The 14,330-nt window shown below is 32.9% G+C and overlaps 1 protein-coding gene across 4 annotated transcripts in view; it reads right to left on the bottom strand.

Annotated features, from left to right (window-relative positions):
* LOC145684286 (uncharacterized) overlaps nucleotides 1-14,330 on the bottom strand; it is a 68,970-nt gene that overhangs the window by 17,140 nt on the left and 37,500 nt on the right. For 2 of the 4 annotated variants that reach the window (XM_081756441.1, XM_081756440.1), the window contains exons 3-4: nucleotides 1,166-1,252; nucleotides 576-620 (exon numbers count right to left, since the gene is read on the bottom strand). In XM_081756441.1, coding sequence (XP_081612567.1) covers nucleotides 576-620; nucleotides 1,166-1,252 — 132 coding nt within the window. The remainder of the gene's footprint in view (nucleotides 1-575; nucleotides 621-1,165; nucleotides 1,253-14,330) is intronic. The other 2 variants (XM_081756442.1, XR_014131270.1) reach the window with 2 other exon arrangements.

Raw genomic sequence — 14,330 nt, 5'->3', positions numbered from 1 at the left:
ATACCTAACAAAAGAGTTTTTTAATTGCTAAACATATAGAATTTCTACAAGTTTTAAATTTAATAATGACAAAAGGTTATGAAATGCAATGTTAAAAGATTAATAAAATTATTTCATATCAAATTAGTTTCAATTTTTTATTTACGTTAAATGTTTTAATCATGCAAATGAAACAGTATACTTAACAAAATAGTTTTTCAGTTACTAAACAGAATTCTTACAAGTTCTAAATATAATAATGGAGTTCTTCAGTTACTAAACAGAATTCTTACAAGTTCTAAGTATAATAATGGCAAAAAGTAATGTAATGCAATGTTACAAAGATTAATAAAATTATTTCATATCTAATTACTTTTAATTTTTATTTACGTTAAATGTTTAAAGTAATCATTCAAATGAAACAGTATATTCAACAAAAGAGTTTCCAGTTACTAATCATATAGAATTCTTACAAGTTTAAATATAATAATGGCAAAACTTATGTAATGCAATGTTACAAAGATTAATAAAATTTACCATTAAATTGATATAATTCACAAATGAAAGAATTTGTATACTATAAATCATTTACTTACCACTTGCGAAATTCACAAATGTATCAACTGAAGAACAAGCAAATACTATGCTCGATAAAGTTGTAGTATGCAATGTGCGGAAACAAAACAATAACATCTTGTTATAAATTATCTAATTACATTGCAACTTTACATGCAATTAAATTTTGTACTATGTATTTGAATAACTTTTTTTCAATAAAGAGAATTTACGATTTAATAATAATAAAATATTAAGTGCTTATATCTAACAAAGAAAATTGAGTACTAACATTTGTAATTCAGTAATCAGTGTTTGATACATTAATACAATATTCCTCAAGAATTCAATGTAATTGAAATATTTTCTTTTTAATTTCAAAAAATGTTAATTCATATTAAGTGTGTTCATTTGATATGCAAACTCAATGCCCACTAGCTTTTTTAGAAAAAATGCAAACATTTGATTTCATACTTGAAACTATATTACATTTGCAACATCCTAAATAGATTACTTTGTGTTTGAAAACTTCATAATTGTATTAATCAAAAAGCTATAATTTTGTTTTCATACTATTAAATTATATATGTCAATGAATATGAAGTACTGTATCATTCAAAATAAAACATACCTTCTATGAGGAATCTGAAGAATTTGTAATAATTCCTCTTACTACTAGCTCCGCACTCAAATTCCAAAGGCCATGAAAATGTAATATCTGTAATATAACATATATTATTATTTAATATATGGTCTTTTAAGTAAGAATATTCAACTTTTATAAAAATACAAACATACATGTCATAACATTTGTTCAAAAGAGGCTACGTGGTCTTGTATTACAACAATACTAAAATGATGATTTGATCAATATCAGTTACATTGAAAGACATCACACTATAAAATAAATTATTAATTTACAAAATGTTACAAGATAATATTTACAAAGTGAAAGGAAAATAGGAATCGCGAAAATATATATGGAGCATGTATAACAAAAAGAGAAGATTATGTCATATCGTTTAATTCATTTTGTGTTTTATGTAGCTCAATGTATAATGCTGTGTTTACAAACCTCTTTAATCTCTTCTCTCATTAGTTAAATGCATCAAAATTTTTATTTGTATTTTTTCCGTTTGCGTTTGTCTTCCTAATGCGCGATTTTTTCGATTAGATTTCTTTCACTGCATAAGCTTAACTATGTAAGTGTTTCATGACAAATATCTTTTCACTTGAAAACTAATGACCAAAAAATTATTTGCAAGTATTGTCAACAGATAATACTGATTGTAAGAAACATTCTTTTAACTAGTGAAACTAACATTACAATGATAAACATATAATAGAAATTAAAGTAAATAGATATCATACTTGCAATAAGAATAAGTTACTCGAAATATGAAGATCGGACGGGCAAATAAGAACTAAGTGATAGTTATTATTACACATGCTGTGTGTGCTAATTATCAAGAAATATTTTGTATTCGTATTCCCGTTCATGCTTTAATTTTTTCCGTTGCTGAATATTTGACGTGTAAGTTTCCCCTGTCTATACACAAAAAATATTTCATGAAGGAACAAACCATATATGCATACAGTACGAAGTTAGCTCATGTTACAATCAAGGAAAAGCAAAATAATGAATTAAAAGGCTGCAATATTAATGTGCATAGAAATTAAGGTTATAGCATTACTGAAACATGCATACATATGCATTGAGAACAAAGAGAAAAAATATATCCAGTATATATAAACATACACAATTCAAATAAACTAGTTCCTAATCAAGTAATGTCTAAATACTTGATGTTATACCAATTGCTAGCTAAGGCAAATTCATTTTATGCATACGCAACATTAAAGCTAATATATACATTTAAAATTTCTCAAACTCATCTTTAATTTATCGAATAAAAAATTAAGATAAACGAAAGTATAATTGAAGTTTCAAAGAACATAAAACAATATGATACGTCATGAGCAGATAAATCATAGTTGAAAGCTTACATGCAATTACTTCTGTAAAGTATCATGTCATATTTTGAAGAAAGACAAACATAACAATTCATTTATACTTTTCCTTTTCTCATTTACTTTTTATACATCTCTCCTACCAGTTCTCTCTATCTATATTTCTTTACATTACTCACTATATGCATCTACGTATTGCATCCCTCACTAATTCAATCTCCCCCCTCTCTCTTTCAACAACTTTATCTTCACCACCATCTGTTTATTTTCCCTAATAGTTCTTTAAACTATCTTTCAACAATAAATATATATATATAATCTTTGTGTCCTCCATTCTTCGCTCTATCATTAATGCATTATTCAATTTCATCGTTTCACACACGTTACAACTAAATAAGCTACTGAGCTGTTTTGTGTCTAAGTGTTTGGTGTACACAACTACAACAAATTCACGTCTAATATACCCACGATAGGGAACGGCTAACTCAAAGACGACTCAGCTGAATAAGTGAGTCAATTACAATCACAATAAAATAACCCTGTAGCACTTTCAGAACATATTTAGTTCTATTAAGATCATAAAAAATGTATAATATAATGCAAATATCCAAAAACCTAGTTTTAAACACGATAGGACACTGTACATATTAGTGATACTCTTTGCTCACTTTCAGATGATAAATATTCACTCTTGTGAAAAGTGTGTTGTGCAACTATGTCCCAGACATATGTCCTCATTGTTTTTCGATCAGTTCGGTAAAAAGTGTTTTAAATATGCCCTACCAGATACAGTTTTCGGAGAATGAACACTTTTTGAGCACACTTGATCCGTCAACATCTGTACTAAATGTTGTTTTTTTTATTTTACAGTGTTCTCGATTGAGTTTGTATTCCTACAGTATTTCTGTAAAATCTGATCTCAATTAAATCTAAAGCGTTTATGATCTCACTTCTAAGGTTAACACTTATAGCAATTAATTGCATATTCTACAACTTGAGGTACTGTTCAATAGAATTAATATGTATGGGGCATTGCTTCCCAAAAATGTTGGCATTCTCCCCCTCAAAGAAACTTACTATACAATCTTTCTCTTCCTCATCTATATGTACCAGGGGTAACAATAAAATAATTATATGTATTAAAATTATATAACATTTGATATTAACGTTTTGGTTCTAAATAATTTCTTTGTCTTTTTACAGACTTTGAAGTGAGTGAAATGATAAAAGCTGGAAATATGGAAAGCAAGTACACATGTCATTAAGTATCTGTAATGTTGGTGTCTGATATTCAGCTGGATATGGTCAATGCCTTAGATAAATTTACCCCGCTATTCCTTAGATAAATGGATTCAGGAATTCAAGCATAATAGACAAAACGTTAAAGATAAGCTGTAATCCAAAAAACAATCAAACGGTACCACCACGGAAACATTGATTTGGTACTTAATAGGATCATAAAAATAACCAAATGTCAACTCAACAGATAACAAACAGGCTGAACATATCACAACAGCAACAGATTATATTCTTAAAAAGTTTGGTTTATCAAAAGTTTTTGCTCAAGGGATCACACATCTAACTCCCAAACAAAATCGTATTTGGTACTGTAGACAAATTCAAACTAACAGAACATACTGTCAACAATTTTCGCTATCAATTCAATACTATAGACAAATGTTTGGTATACCACTACCACCGAAAATAAACAATAACAGTCCAAACAGTGCAGGTATCCCCTACCCAAAAAGACAAAGGTACACTGACAAAGTGACAATCTCTAATTTCAGATTCCTAAGGCGTAATATTCATTAATTACCTACAAAAGTTGTCACATGATCTTTTAAACTTCGAGTGCAAATTCAAAAGACCGCAAAAAATGCCCAAAGACATTTTTCAGAGCATAATGACAATGCTCCTAGTTATACATTATAAGTTGGCATGTGTACTATTCACAAATGGGACATTAAACTCATTCCTCATCCATCCTATTCTCTAAATTTGGTCCATCAAACTTCCACCTATTCCCTAATCTAAAAAAACTCTAGCAGGACAACGTTTTGCAAGCGATAATGATTGTTAAAAACAACAGTGGAAAGTTTCTGTGTTTACAACCGAAGGATTTTTTCGACTGAGATAAAAATCTTGCGGTACCATTGGAGAACATGTGTTACTGTCCAAGGAAAAATATGTTGAAAATCAAGGCATTACAAAAATCTGTCCTTTCTCGTATATTAAAAGTAAACCTAATTTCATTCCATTTCTCACTATTCATGTATAATCAGTCATCAATTGAAAAGTAATCGTAATAAAACATTATCTTGCTTACAAAGTATGACTAATACTATATAGACTATATACTAATAGATTTCAGCATCTGTGAGCTCGGCATAATACAGTACACTGAACGTAACATTGCATAGATGGTAACATTATTCACTATTTTCCCGATATAAATAATGAAAACATTGCTCAAATTAAGTGAGCTAAAGGCTTTTTCTTCAAAATGTTCCACCAAAATCGACCATGATGCATGTGAATAAAATTTGAATTATCAAGGAAGATTACTAAGTATTCTGTTGCATCAATTCTTAAATCCTCTACTCCCCAATATACTCACAACATGCAATACTTTTCAACGCAATTGATATTCAAACAAAAAGAAATAATAACCTCATACTAGCTTCATTATTTCACTACTACAAGTATAAAGCATCCTGCAAATCAAAATGACAACAATATTAGTATGATCAAGTGCTAATTTGCTTAGCTTCATGGTTCTCAAAAGCAGAATTCAATTGGCGAACATGACAACAAAGTATGTATTTCAACACATTTTAGTTTATCTTCTACAGCCCTAGCACTAAGCGGATCACATTTTATTTTTGTAACTATTGCTTGAAATATAATGCAATTTAATGAAGAAGATTAGTCATAAACACAAGTGGAAAACACACAAACGTTTCAAAGCAGTTTCTACTACAATGCAAGTCTCAAAATGCTGGCAAAAGTAAAAACCTAGAAAATCACATGTGTGTACCTATGGACTAAAGAGGTTATACAGTGCTCGTTCAAAACTAAGAGGTTAACGTACGCGCCTTTGCCGTGAAAGACTCGACTTCAATTTCTAATTTTAAAAAACTCATGCGGTTCGAATCCCTACGTTAAGCTGTAAGTCAAACAAAAACTTAAACTAAACAAAAACTTAAACCGTTTTTTGCAAGCTATATTCTATAACGATACCCCCATATTCAAAATACTAGTGGTGTACGTACCGTGCCACTTCCCGCACAGTCCTAATGTTTATCTCTTGTATTCTCATTTCACCAATTCTATGTATACTGTGAAATTCTATTTCTCTAAGTCAATACATAAACAATCTCACAGTCAATGCCCAACTTCTAAATGTAGTGATGTTCTTCAAATAATACGACTGACCTAGTTGTGTTCCTATATCATTTTTGTATTGGTGAAACCAACGTAATTCCCGAATTTTCTCCCACATCGTTTTCATTGCAATTCAATCAATCAAGCTAAATCGTAAGTTCTAGCTATCTAATACAATCTCAGCTCACACTGGGCTATAGTCTTTCATCACTCGTTCCTTTCTTCTATTAAAGAAACTGTAAAAAAAATAGTCTCAATGACGTATTAAACTATACTTTTCCTCACAAATTCAACGCTATTTAACAAATTCTGTACGGCCAAACAGCTATAGTATTCTAGTAATTCACACAAATAAATATTCAAAACTTTTAAATTTTAAACAATAACCAATAACATTACATTAAGTTTAACCTCACTTATGTCTAATATGCTTAATAACGATAAGTGAATAAAGGGAAATATGCAGAGTATTCCATATTTCAAATTTTGTTGTAGCAAATAATAATTTTACCCGGACAACAATTAATAATCAAATGCAAATATTTTAGAAGCCCTAATCGAAATAAATTTTGTGTAGTCAATAAACATATATATCCTCAGCGCTTACAAACTATCCTATAATTACTTTTTCAAATATCAATATGAAAAAGTATTCTAAAAGTTGAACTTAATCACCCACCCAGCGTTTTGAGGCAAACTGAGAAAATACGTAAATAAAGACATATCGGTCACCAAGTCTAAAAGAGCTGACAATATGTCAGTTAGCAATAAGCCAGCGCAACGCACTAACCGCACATTCATCAATAGGTTAAACGCAACTTTACCTGTTGGTATATAATGGATGGAGCGGTTCAGGCCCACAAACCGGGATGCTATGTCAACTAGTTTACTTTGTTAAAAGCCCATCCCTGTGTCACACTGTAGACTATATTTTCAATTTTATCAACAACAGTAGTGTCTCAATAATACAACTCTTATCTCTAATGCGTAAAGTTAAATCTTACATCAAGTAACTTTTTACTAAACATTGTGTGCATTTCACGCGATGCCCCCACTAATAAAACATTGACCTAATCTGATAAAATCCAACAAATTAGTTTCCGATAAACAACCAACGTGTGTTCCTCGGGGTTTTACCGTTTCCTCCTACATTTTTATTCCACTATTTTTTCATAACTTACAAAGTATCTTAACTCACTAACACAGGCTCACCTATGCATATGTGCTTTCCGAATTAAGTTATCAATAAATCAGCAACATGTGCTTATTTTTTCTCGGAGTACTTCCGTTTCCTCTCACAATCCGGTTCCACTATTTCAGTTCATGCACTAATTCCATAGTATCACATTCACCTTTAGTACGTAAAGTCACGTCACGCATTCAATAGTAGAAGTCTTATAAATAGTCTTATAAGTTCAGTATATAATAGAGTCTTATAAATTCAGTTCAATCAAGTACTAAAAAAATCCTAATATAGCTATTTCTTTGACTTCTAAAATTAATATCTAGTTCATTACTGCTTCAGTTAAATTGTATATTTCTCTCACAAGTAGCCTCGGTTTTGCGAAAAAAAATCAACCAACGCGCACACCGTATCTGTTCCCGTAATCTCTCTAAACTAAGACGCATTTCATATAAAATAATTGCGCATGCCATATATCCTTAGTGCAACAAAAGAAAAAAACTTAAATATCAATCGCACTCATTCTAAAAAGTGCAACATATCTTCCCTCTAAATTAATGTATTTTCATTAAACTGATATGCTCGCCTTACATACAACCACGGTCTTGTAAAAAAATTCAACGCACATAAAATAATAAAAACTGATCCTAATAATTATAACGCATCCATTTCTTTGACTTCATTAAAAACTGTATATCCACGTCATAAATTGCTTCAATCATCCGAAAAATCTCATCCTAATAATATGTGTCCATCTAATAAATGTAATGCAATTGTTTCTTTACCAATACTACAATATTTCAGTTAAACTGCATGTCCACGTCATAAATAGACTCATTCTTCCTAAAACCTCATTTCACTAATTCATTAAACACACATTGCCTCAGTAATACATCATCCATCTGTAATGCATGCATTCAAGAAATTAAATTTACCATTAAACAAACAACGGGCTTCCATTTCCTTCCACGTTCTCATCGCGTTGTTTTCTTTTCATAATTTACGAATGCTCTCACTCAATAATACAGCGTTCACCAAATGTGTATGTGCTTTCCAAATTAAGTTACCAATAAATCATCAACATGTGCTTATTTTTTCAAGTTCGCAAAGTTAGATATGTGTATTATTCCTAAATTCAATTTAATATTCAGAAATCAAATGCATTTCACATATATTTACGGCACAAAAGGTAAATGTAATTTAAATTAAATTTCAATCAATCAAATAAACATTAATGAAAATATCATTCTAAAATGAATTTACCACTCATTTACAAAATGTTCTTCACTTCCAAGTTAGAATCACACTGAACAAAGCAATCTTCACCGAAACCAAAGTTAAAGAGAATGGGAAAATAAATCTCACACTTTTTATCTCAAACGGCGACCAATCAGAATAAAGCACGCGTCATCTAATAATCTAGATCCTTCTTCCGCCTACTACACAATACACATCCCGAGTACATTGACCGCTATTAGAAAGCTCTTTATATTGCCTACTTGTATTGGCTTTCCTTTGTAACTATCCCGCTACATGTAGCTAAGAACATACGTTCTTCCTCAACTGAAACAATAATACTTTTACAATCTTCAATACTTCCAAGTAAAATTATTTTTTCAAATCTTAATTTCTACCATCTCCAAATCAATAAGTGAATAACGGTTTACGTTACTTATGAATTACTAAAGCGTATAGTTTTCATAAACACGGTAAAAAGTTTCTTTTAAATGATACAAAATGATTTTACTCACTATCTTATTCAAAACAAATCTACAGTAATTCATTCAAGTGGGTCTGAGTACAATACCCATCCCCAATCAACATAAAAAAGCACAAATAAAATTTCATATCAAAGAAATTCCATCCAATTTACAAGTTCACTCCGTCACCGTCTTCCTTAGCTTTGGTGCATAACCGTGGTACGTAAAACTAAAATAAAACTCATTATTTATCTGTACCATAATAAATGCAAGGATCTCCAGTCGTGTTATGACGTAATCGTAAAGCATATAGTTATGCTGCGTGCAGTCCCTAATTCAATCCAAGTGCACATTATAATAACCAAACATCATATCCTCCCATTTTATCCATCATCCATCTCCCTTATTCTAACGCACATAAGCGTAGGACGTTAAATTCAAAGATTTTAAAAAATGATACTTAAACCTTTCAGTCATGAATTTTTGTTAGATGGTAAAAAAAAAACATATAAACTTGTTATATAACGTTATTTGGACGTATTAAAATACACGAAAGTTTTAAATTCGACTTTATAGTTTGAGAGATTCGGACCGTGCATCGTGACTACCATTACCTTGGACAGCCTTATATATAGGACATCGTGATATATAGGACAGCTCCATATATAGGATTTTGTATCTAATGTATCAGAAAAAAATAACACCTTCGAATATTATTTTATTTTATAGCTCTCGAACACTTTTCAGCGGAGCACTTCTTCGATTTCATTGTTTAATGAAACCCGTCTTCAAAATATGCATTACAACAATTACAATTTTGAATAATTGTTGTCGGAACTTCGCAATACAAAAAAAAAGACCTCTAAGTATACAACGCGTAAATAATAGCATATGAAACGCAAATTTAAAAGAACAAAGGTTTAAATCCACTGTCCTATTTATAGGACAATGTGACTGAAAGGGTTAAATAATAAACTATATCCTTATTCCAAGTCTAATAAATATCGCAATATTTTAACGCAAAAACAGTTTTACTGCCTAACCAAAACACGTATGATTCAAATTTTGCATTCAGCTATAGGTCCATGTCTCATATAGCCACAGTGCTGAATAAAATGAATAAATTAAAATATCAACTTCATAAATATGACTATTCCAATAGCACCCTAATTACTCTTAAGATCAAAACTCTAATAAACGGTATCGTGTTCTTCCATATTTAAAACTCCCGTAAATCCTACATAACCTAAATCAACGCACACTAACATACATTATTTACAATATAAAATGTACATTTCAAATTCGATATATATAATTAAAAATCAGATATTGATTAAAAAGTAATTTAATTCAAAGCTGATCACATAGTTTTGACTTTTGTCAACAGATGGCACAAACTGTCTCCTCTCTACTGTAGAGATATTGGATCTCCTTCATGTTATTAGTATTCAGTATATAAACAAATCAAGATTTAATAACATTTTTTTATTTTTTTATTTTTATTCTCTGTGAATGATGAGAAACAGTCATAACTTGGAATAATAAGACAGTCAGCAAACATTTCAAAATTCTCTTCAGCAGACGACTCCTCATTCTTCATTCTTGGTAAGTAACCTGATGTAAACGAATTATTCTGTAACTGTTGACAAACTATTAAATAAGTCGAGAATTCCATTCATCTTGCACTGACAGTGTGTACTTTGGATGTTTTCCGTAATTTAGACGGCCATCTTCCTTCTTTGGTTGGTATGAAAACGTCCCAGGATCCGAAAGATGGGAGAAGCACACGAGAAGCAGAGAAGTACACGAGGAGCGAGTGTGAGCAATAGCAGGAGAGATCTATTCCAACTCCCACGCGAATTTGGTACAGAGGCTAAGACATGGAGACGATCAGTCGACGCCCAGAAACTGAGGTACGGAACACGCTTCCAAGGTCCTAAACGCCCTAACAATCTTCCTTTTCTTTCTTCCTAAACTAAGACCCTCGACTCTTTTTTTTAAAATATTAGTTCTTATTTATTTCTACCCACATGCCGTACAAACCAAAAACGCTCGTCGTCTACTCAGATACCTTTCAATTCTACCAGTGAGCTATATTTCCCGAATTAACGATTATAGTTTATTTTCTTTCTTCAAAACGACAATGAAAGCATTCCAATCAAATGCAAAACCGTAAAATGATGAAAATGCTGATCATTTTTTCTCTCATCAGCGTAAGATGATGGTGGATGCTGGTTTTCTTTCAAATGTCTAAACTGTTTTCTCTTTCTTTTTTAAGCCTTTATAATCACCCCCATTTTCCCGCCAACAACCCTCCAGGAAAGTAATTTTCTTCTCTTTTATTTATTTATTTTATTTTATTTTATTTTTTTTTTTTTTTAATTTTTGAACTACCTTCCCTGTGCTATTATAATTACCTCTCTTTCATTTTCGGAGAGTGGTGGGGCCCCAATTCCTCTTGTGTGTGTTTTATGTGTTGTATTTAGTTTTTAGTGTAGGTATGACATATTTAAGGTCTTGACTTGTGCCCAATGGTTTTATTAGTGGTGTTATATGTTGCGTAGATTAGCGGACGAATTTTTGATACCTTAGTGGATATTTTCAACTTAAGTGATACTGTCCATTTCGATCCCGCGGACTGTTCGTCTCCTAAATCGACTAAATTCACACGTAATTATTTAAAGCAACTTAAAAGGAAGCCACAATTTTCGGAATCGTTTTCGGATATTTCTCCTGATTCTTTAGAAATTAACTGTTGGTGGTTCTAGTTCTAGCTGTATGGCTATAGGAGGAAATTATCCACCTCCGCCCATGCACGGCACGATTGTTAAACCGGAGCCTTTTTATGCTCGGTTGAGTGACGATGTGAATACGTACATTAGACGATATGAGACCATCGATAGTATAAATTCATGGGATGGTATGAGACGAAAATTGGTGCTGGGGAGCCTACACCGTGGCCCCGCTGAAAACTGGTTTGCTGGCATAGAAAGAAAGCAAGAATTTGTCCAAATGACTTACGATCTGTTCAAGCAATCTATTATAAACGCTTTCAAGGACAATTTGGTGCCACATTTATCTGAAACTCAGATGCGGGCCCGTGAACAAAATGAATCAGAATCCATTCTAGAGTATGTTTATGAGAAGCAGGATTTAATTTTACGTGCAGACCCGATTGCCGGTGAAAAGAAACAATTATGGTACAATTCATTGTGGAGGGACTTTTACCTGACTACTTTAAAGTTGTGTACGAAAAGAGCATAACACGGTCAGTGACCTTTTGAACGACCTAATTATCGAGGAAAGGACTGAACTGTTGCTGAAGCGTAAGGAATTAGAGAAATTCTTGAAAAAGAATTCTGCTGTATTGCAGTCGTTTTTATTTCCTCCGGCTAACACGAATGCTAATACTCAGAACAATGCTGAAGTAAGAGTTCAAAGTCCGACTACTGTTCAACCGTAAAATGCACAGTCAGTATATTTGCAAAACTAGCAGACTCAACGGAACCAACCGGTAATCGACCCGTTGACTGACAAACAGCAACAACTGTCAAAGTTGACGCTGCAGATTTTAGCCTTAGCTCCTTCAATAAATTGTGAAACAAGCCATGATTCTCAATATAGGAAAAAGCAATTTAATCAGCCGAAAAATGTAGGTCAGGATTACCAATGAAAACGTAACGGTAGTCAAAACAGCAGAAGTCAGAATAATAATGCCAATACAAATAAAAAGTCTAACGGTGATTTCACGTCCTCCACTCATATTAATTATTCGCCAGGTCATGGTTCGACTCCGGATAGAGGCCAAATTATTTGTTACAAATGCAAATTAACTATATTATATTGCGAGATATTGTCGAATGCCTTCTTTAAACACGCAGACAGAGTAGATGGTTGGGACGAATCTACTCAAGGTTGCGTTATAGTCCCTATAGTGTCCTTTAACGAATTGCCTCGTGTGTCAGCTTTTATAAACGGGAAAGACGTACAATTGATGAGTGACAGTGGCAACCAAATTAGTTGTCTGGGGGAAAATTTGGTCTCGAAAAATGCTAAACGTTGCCGTATTAATACTAGAGTTCGGGGAGTAACAGGGAAGTCTATACACGTTTCTGAAATAGCTTTAATAAAATTTCGGATTGGTAAAAAAAATGGTTTACTCATCCATACAGAGTCATTCCAAATTTTAATAATGGGCCTTTGATTGGCACCGATTTTTTGGAAAAGCACAGGGCTGTTTCATTTTACAATAAGCAAACTTTAACCCTCTTTCGATTCAGACGCCCATTAAGATGCCTATTTATAAGCATGAATATTTTATACCAAGAATTATTATCATTTGGAATATCGTCATCACTCCTCTACTTATTTATTTGCTAAGAGAACATGGAATTTTTAATTTTATATGGTTTTGTAGAAAATGTAGTGCGTCCACGGAATTTTCCTTGCAAGAATTGAGCTACTTTTTAGACATTGTGCAAACCGTTATTGCAATTGTAAGTTTAATTTTGCTCTATAGAGTTATGAAAAGTTTAATGAAAAAAATTGGTGATGATACGCCACTGCAGATGAAGAGTATTGAGAATAAGAGTAAGGAGAGGATTGAAGAAAGAGATCAAGAACCTGAAGTGAGCCCAGAAAAGTTTACCACTTCGAACAGAAATGAGGATTCACATTCAGTGTCAGAATTGAGTTTACCTCCTCCTCCAGCAGAATTCATAGTTAGTAACGGAAGTTTTGGTATAGAGATTATGGAGCCGCCTTCTACCATTTTGGAATTAAGAAATTCTAACGTGAAATCTTTGTACATTTCAAACTATATAGTTTATTCTTAAAAGTGGATACGGAAACTGAAATGTCGAGCAATGCACGGATTTTGTGAAACAGCATCTAGACGAAAATGTTAGAACGTATGTAAGCATGACCATATAAAGTTGAGACAAATTACCGGAAATACCTATTTATATGAATTTAGAGACCTTTTTCCTTTCCCCCTCCACTATTTTATTTCCAACATAATTTTACTAACACAATCGAGTATTGGGCGATAAACCCAATCCAACGTCTTGTTACCTTAAATTCCCAACCTAATCAGGAAATGGGTTAGGTTCGTTGGAAATAATGAGCCCCTGGTCCCTTAGACCAGAGATGGCCATTTTCCACTGGGCTCGCTCGGGCTCGCGCTCACCTGTCTCAGCTGGGCTCGCGCTCACTTCTCTCAACTGAGCTCGCACTCACTCGGGCTCGCGCTCATTTCTCTGGACTGGGCTCGCACTCACTCGGGCTCGCGCTCGCCAGTCTCAACTGGACTCGCGATCACTAGCGCTCGCAATCACTTCTCCCAACTGGGATCGCGCTCGCACTCACTAATCTTATCTGGGCTCGCACTCACTCGGGATCGCGCTCACTTCTGTCCACTGGGCTTGCACTCATCTGGGCTTGCGCTCACTGATCTTATCTAAGCTCGCACTCACTCGGGCTCGCGCTCACTTCTCTCCACTAAGTTTGCACTCACTCGGGCTCGCGCTTAGTTCTCTCAACTGAGCTCGCACTCA

Source organism: Thermobia domestica, chromosome 4 (genome assembly GCF_964235325.1).
Source record: "Thermobia domestica chromosome 4, izTheDome1.hap1.1, whole genome shotgun sequence".
Classification (NCBI taxonomy): Eukaryota; Metazoa; Arthropoda; class Insecta; order Zygentoma; family Lepismatidae; genus Thermobia; species Thermobia domestica.
The sequence above is the reverse complement of the archived record's forward strand: the minus strand, read 5'-3'. Positions and strand labels throughout refer to the sequence as shown.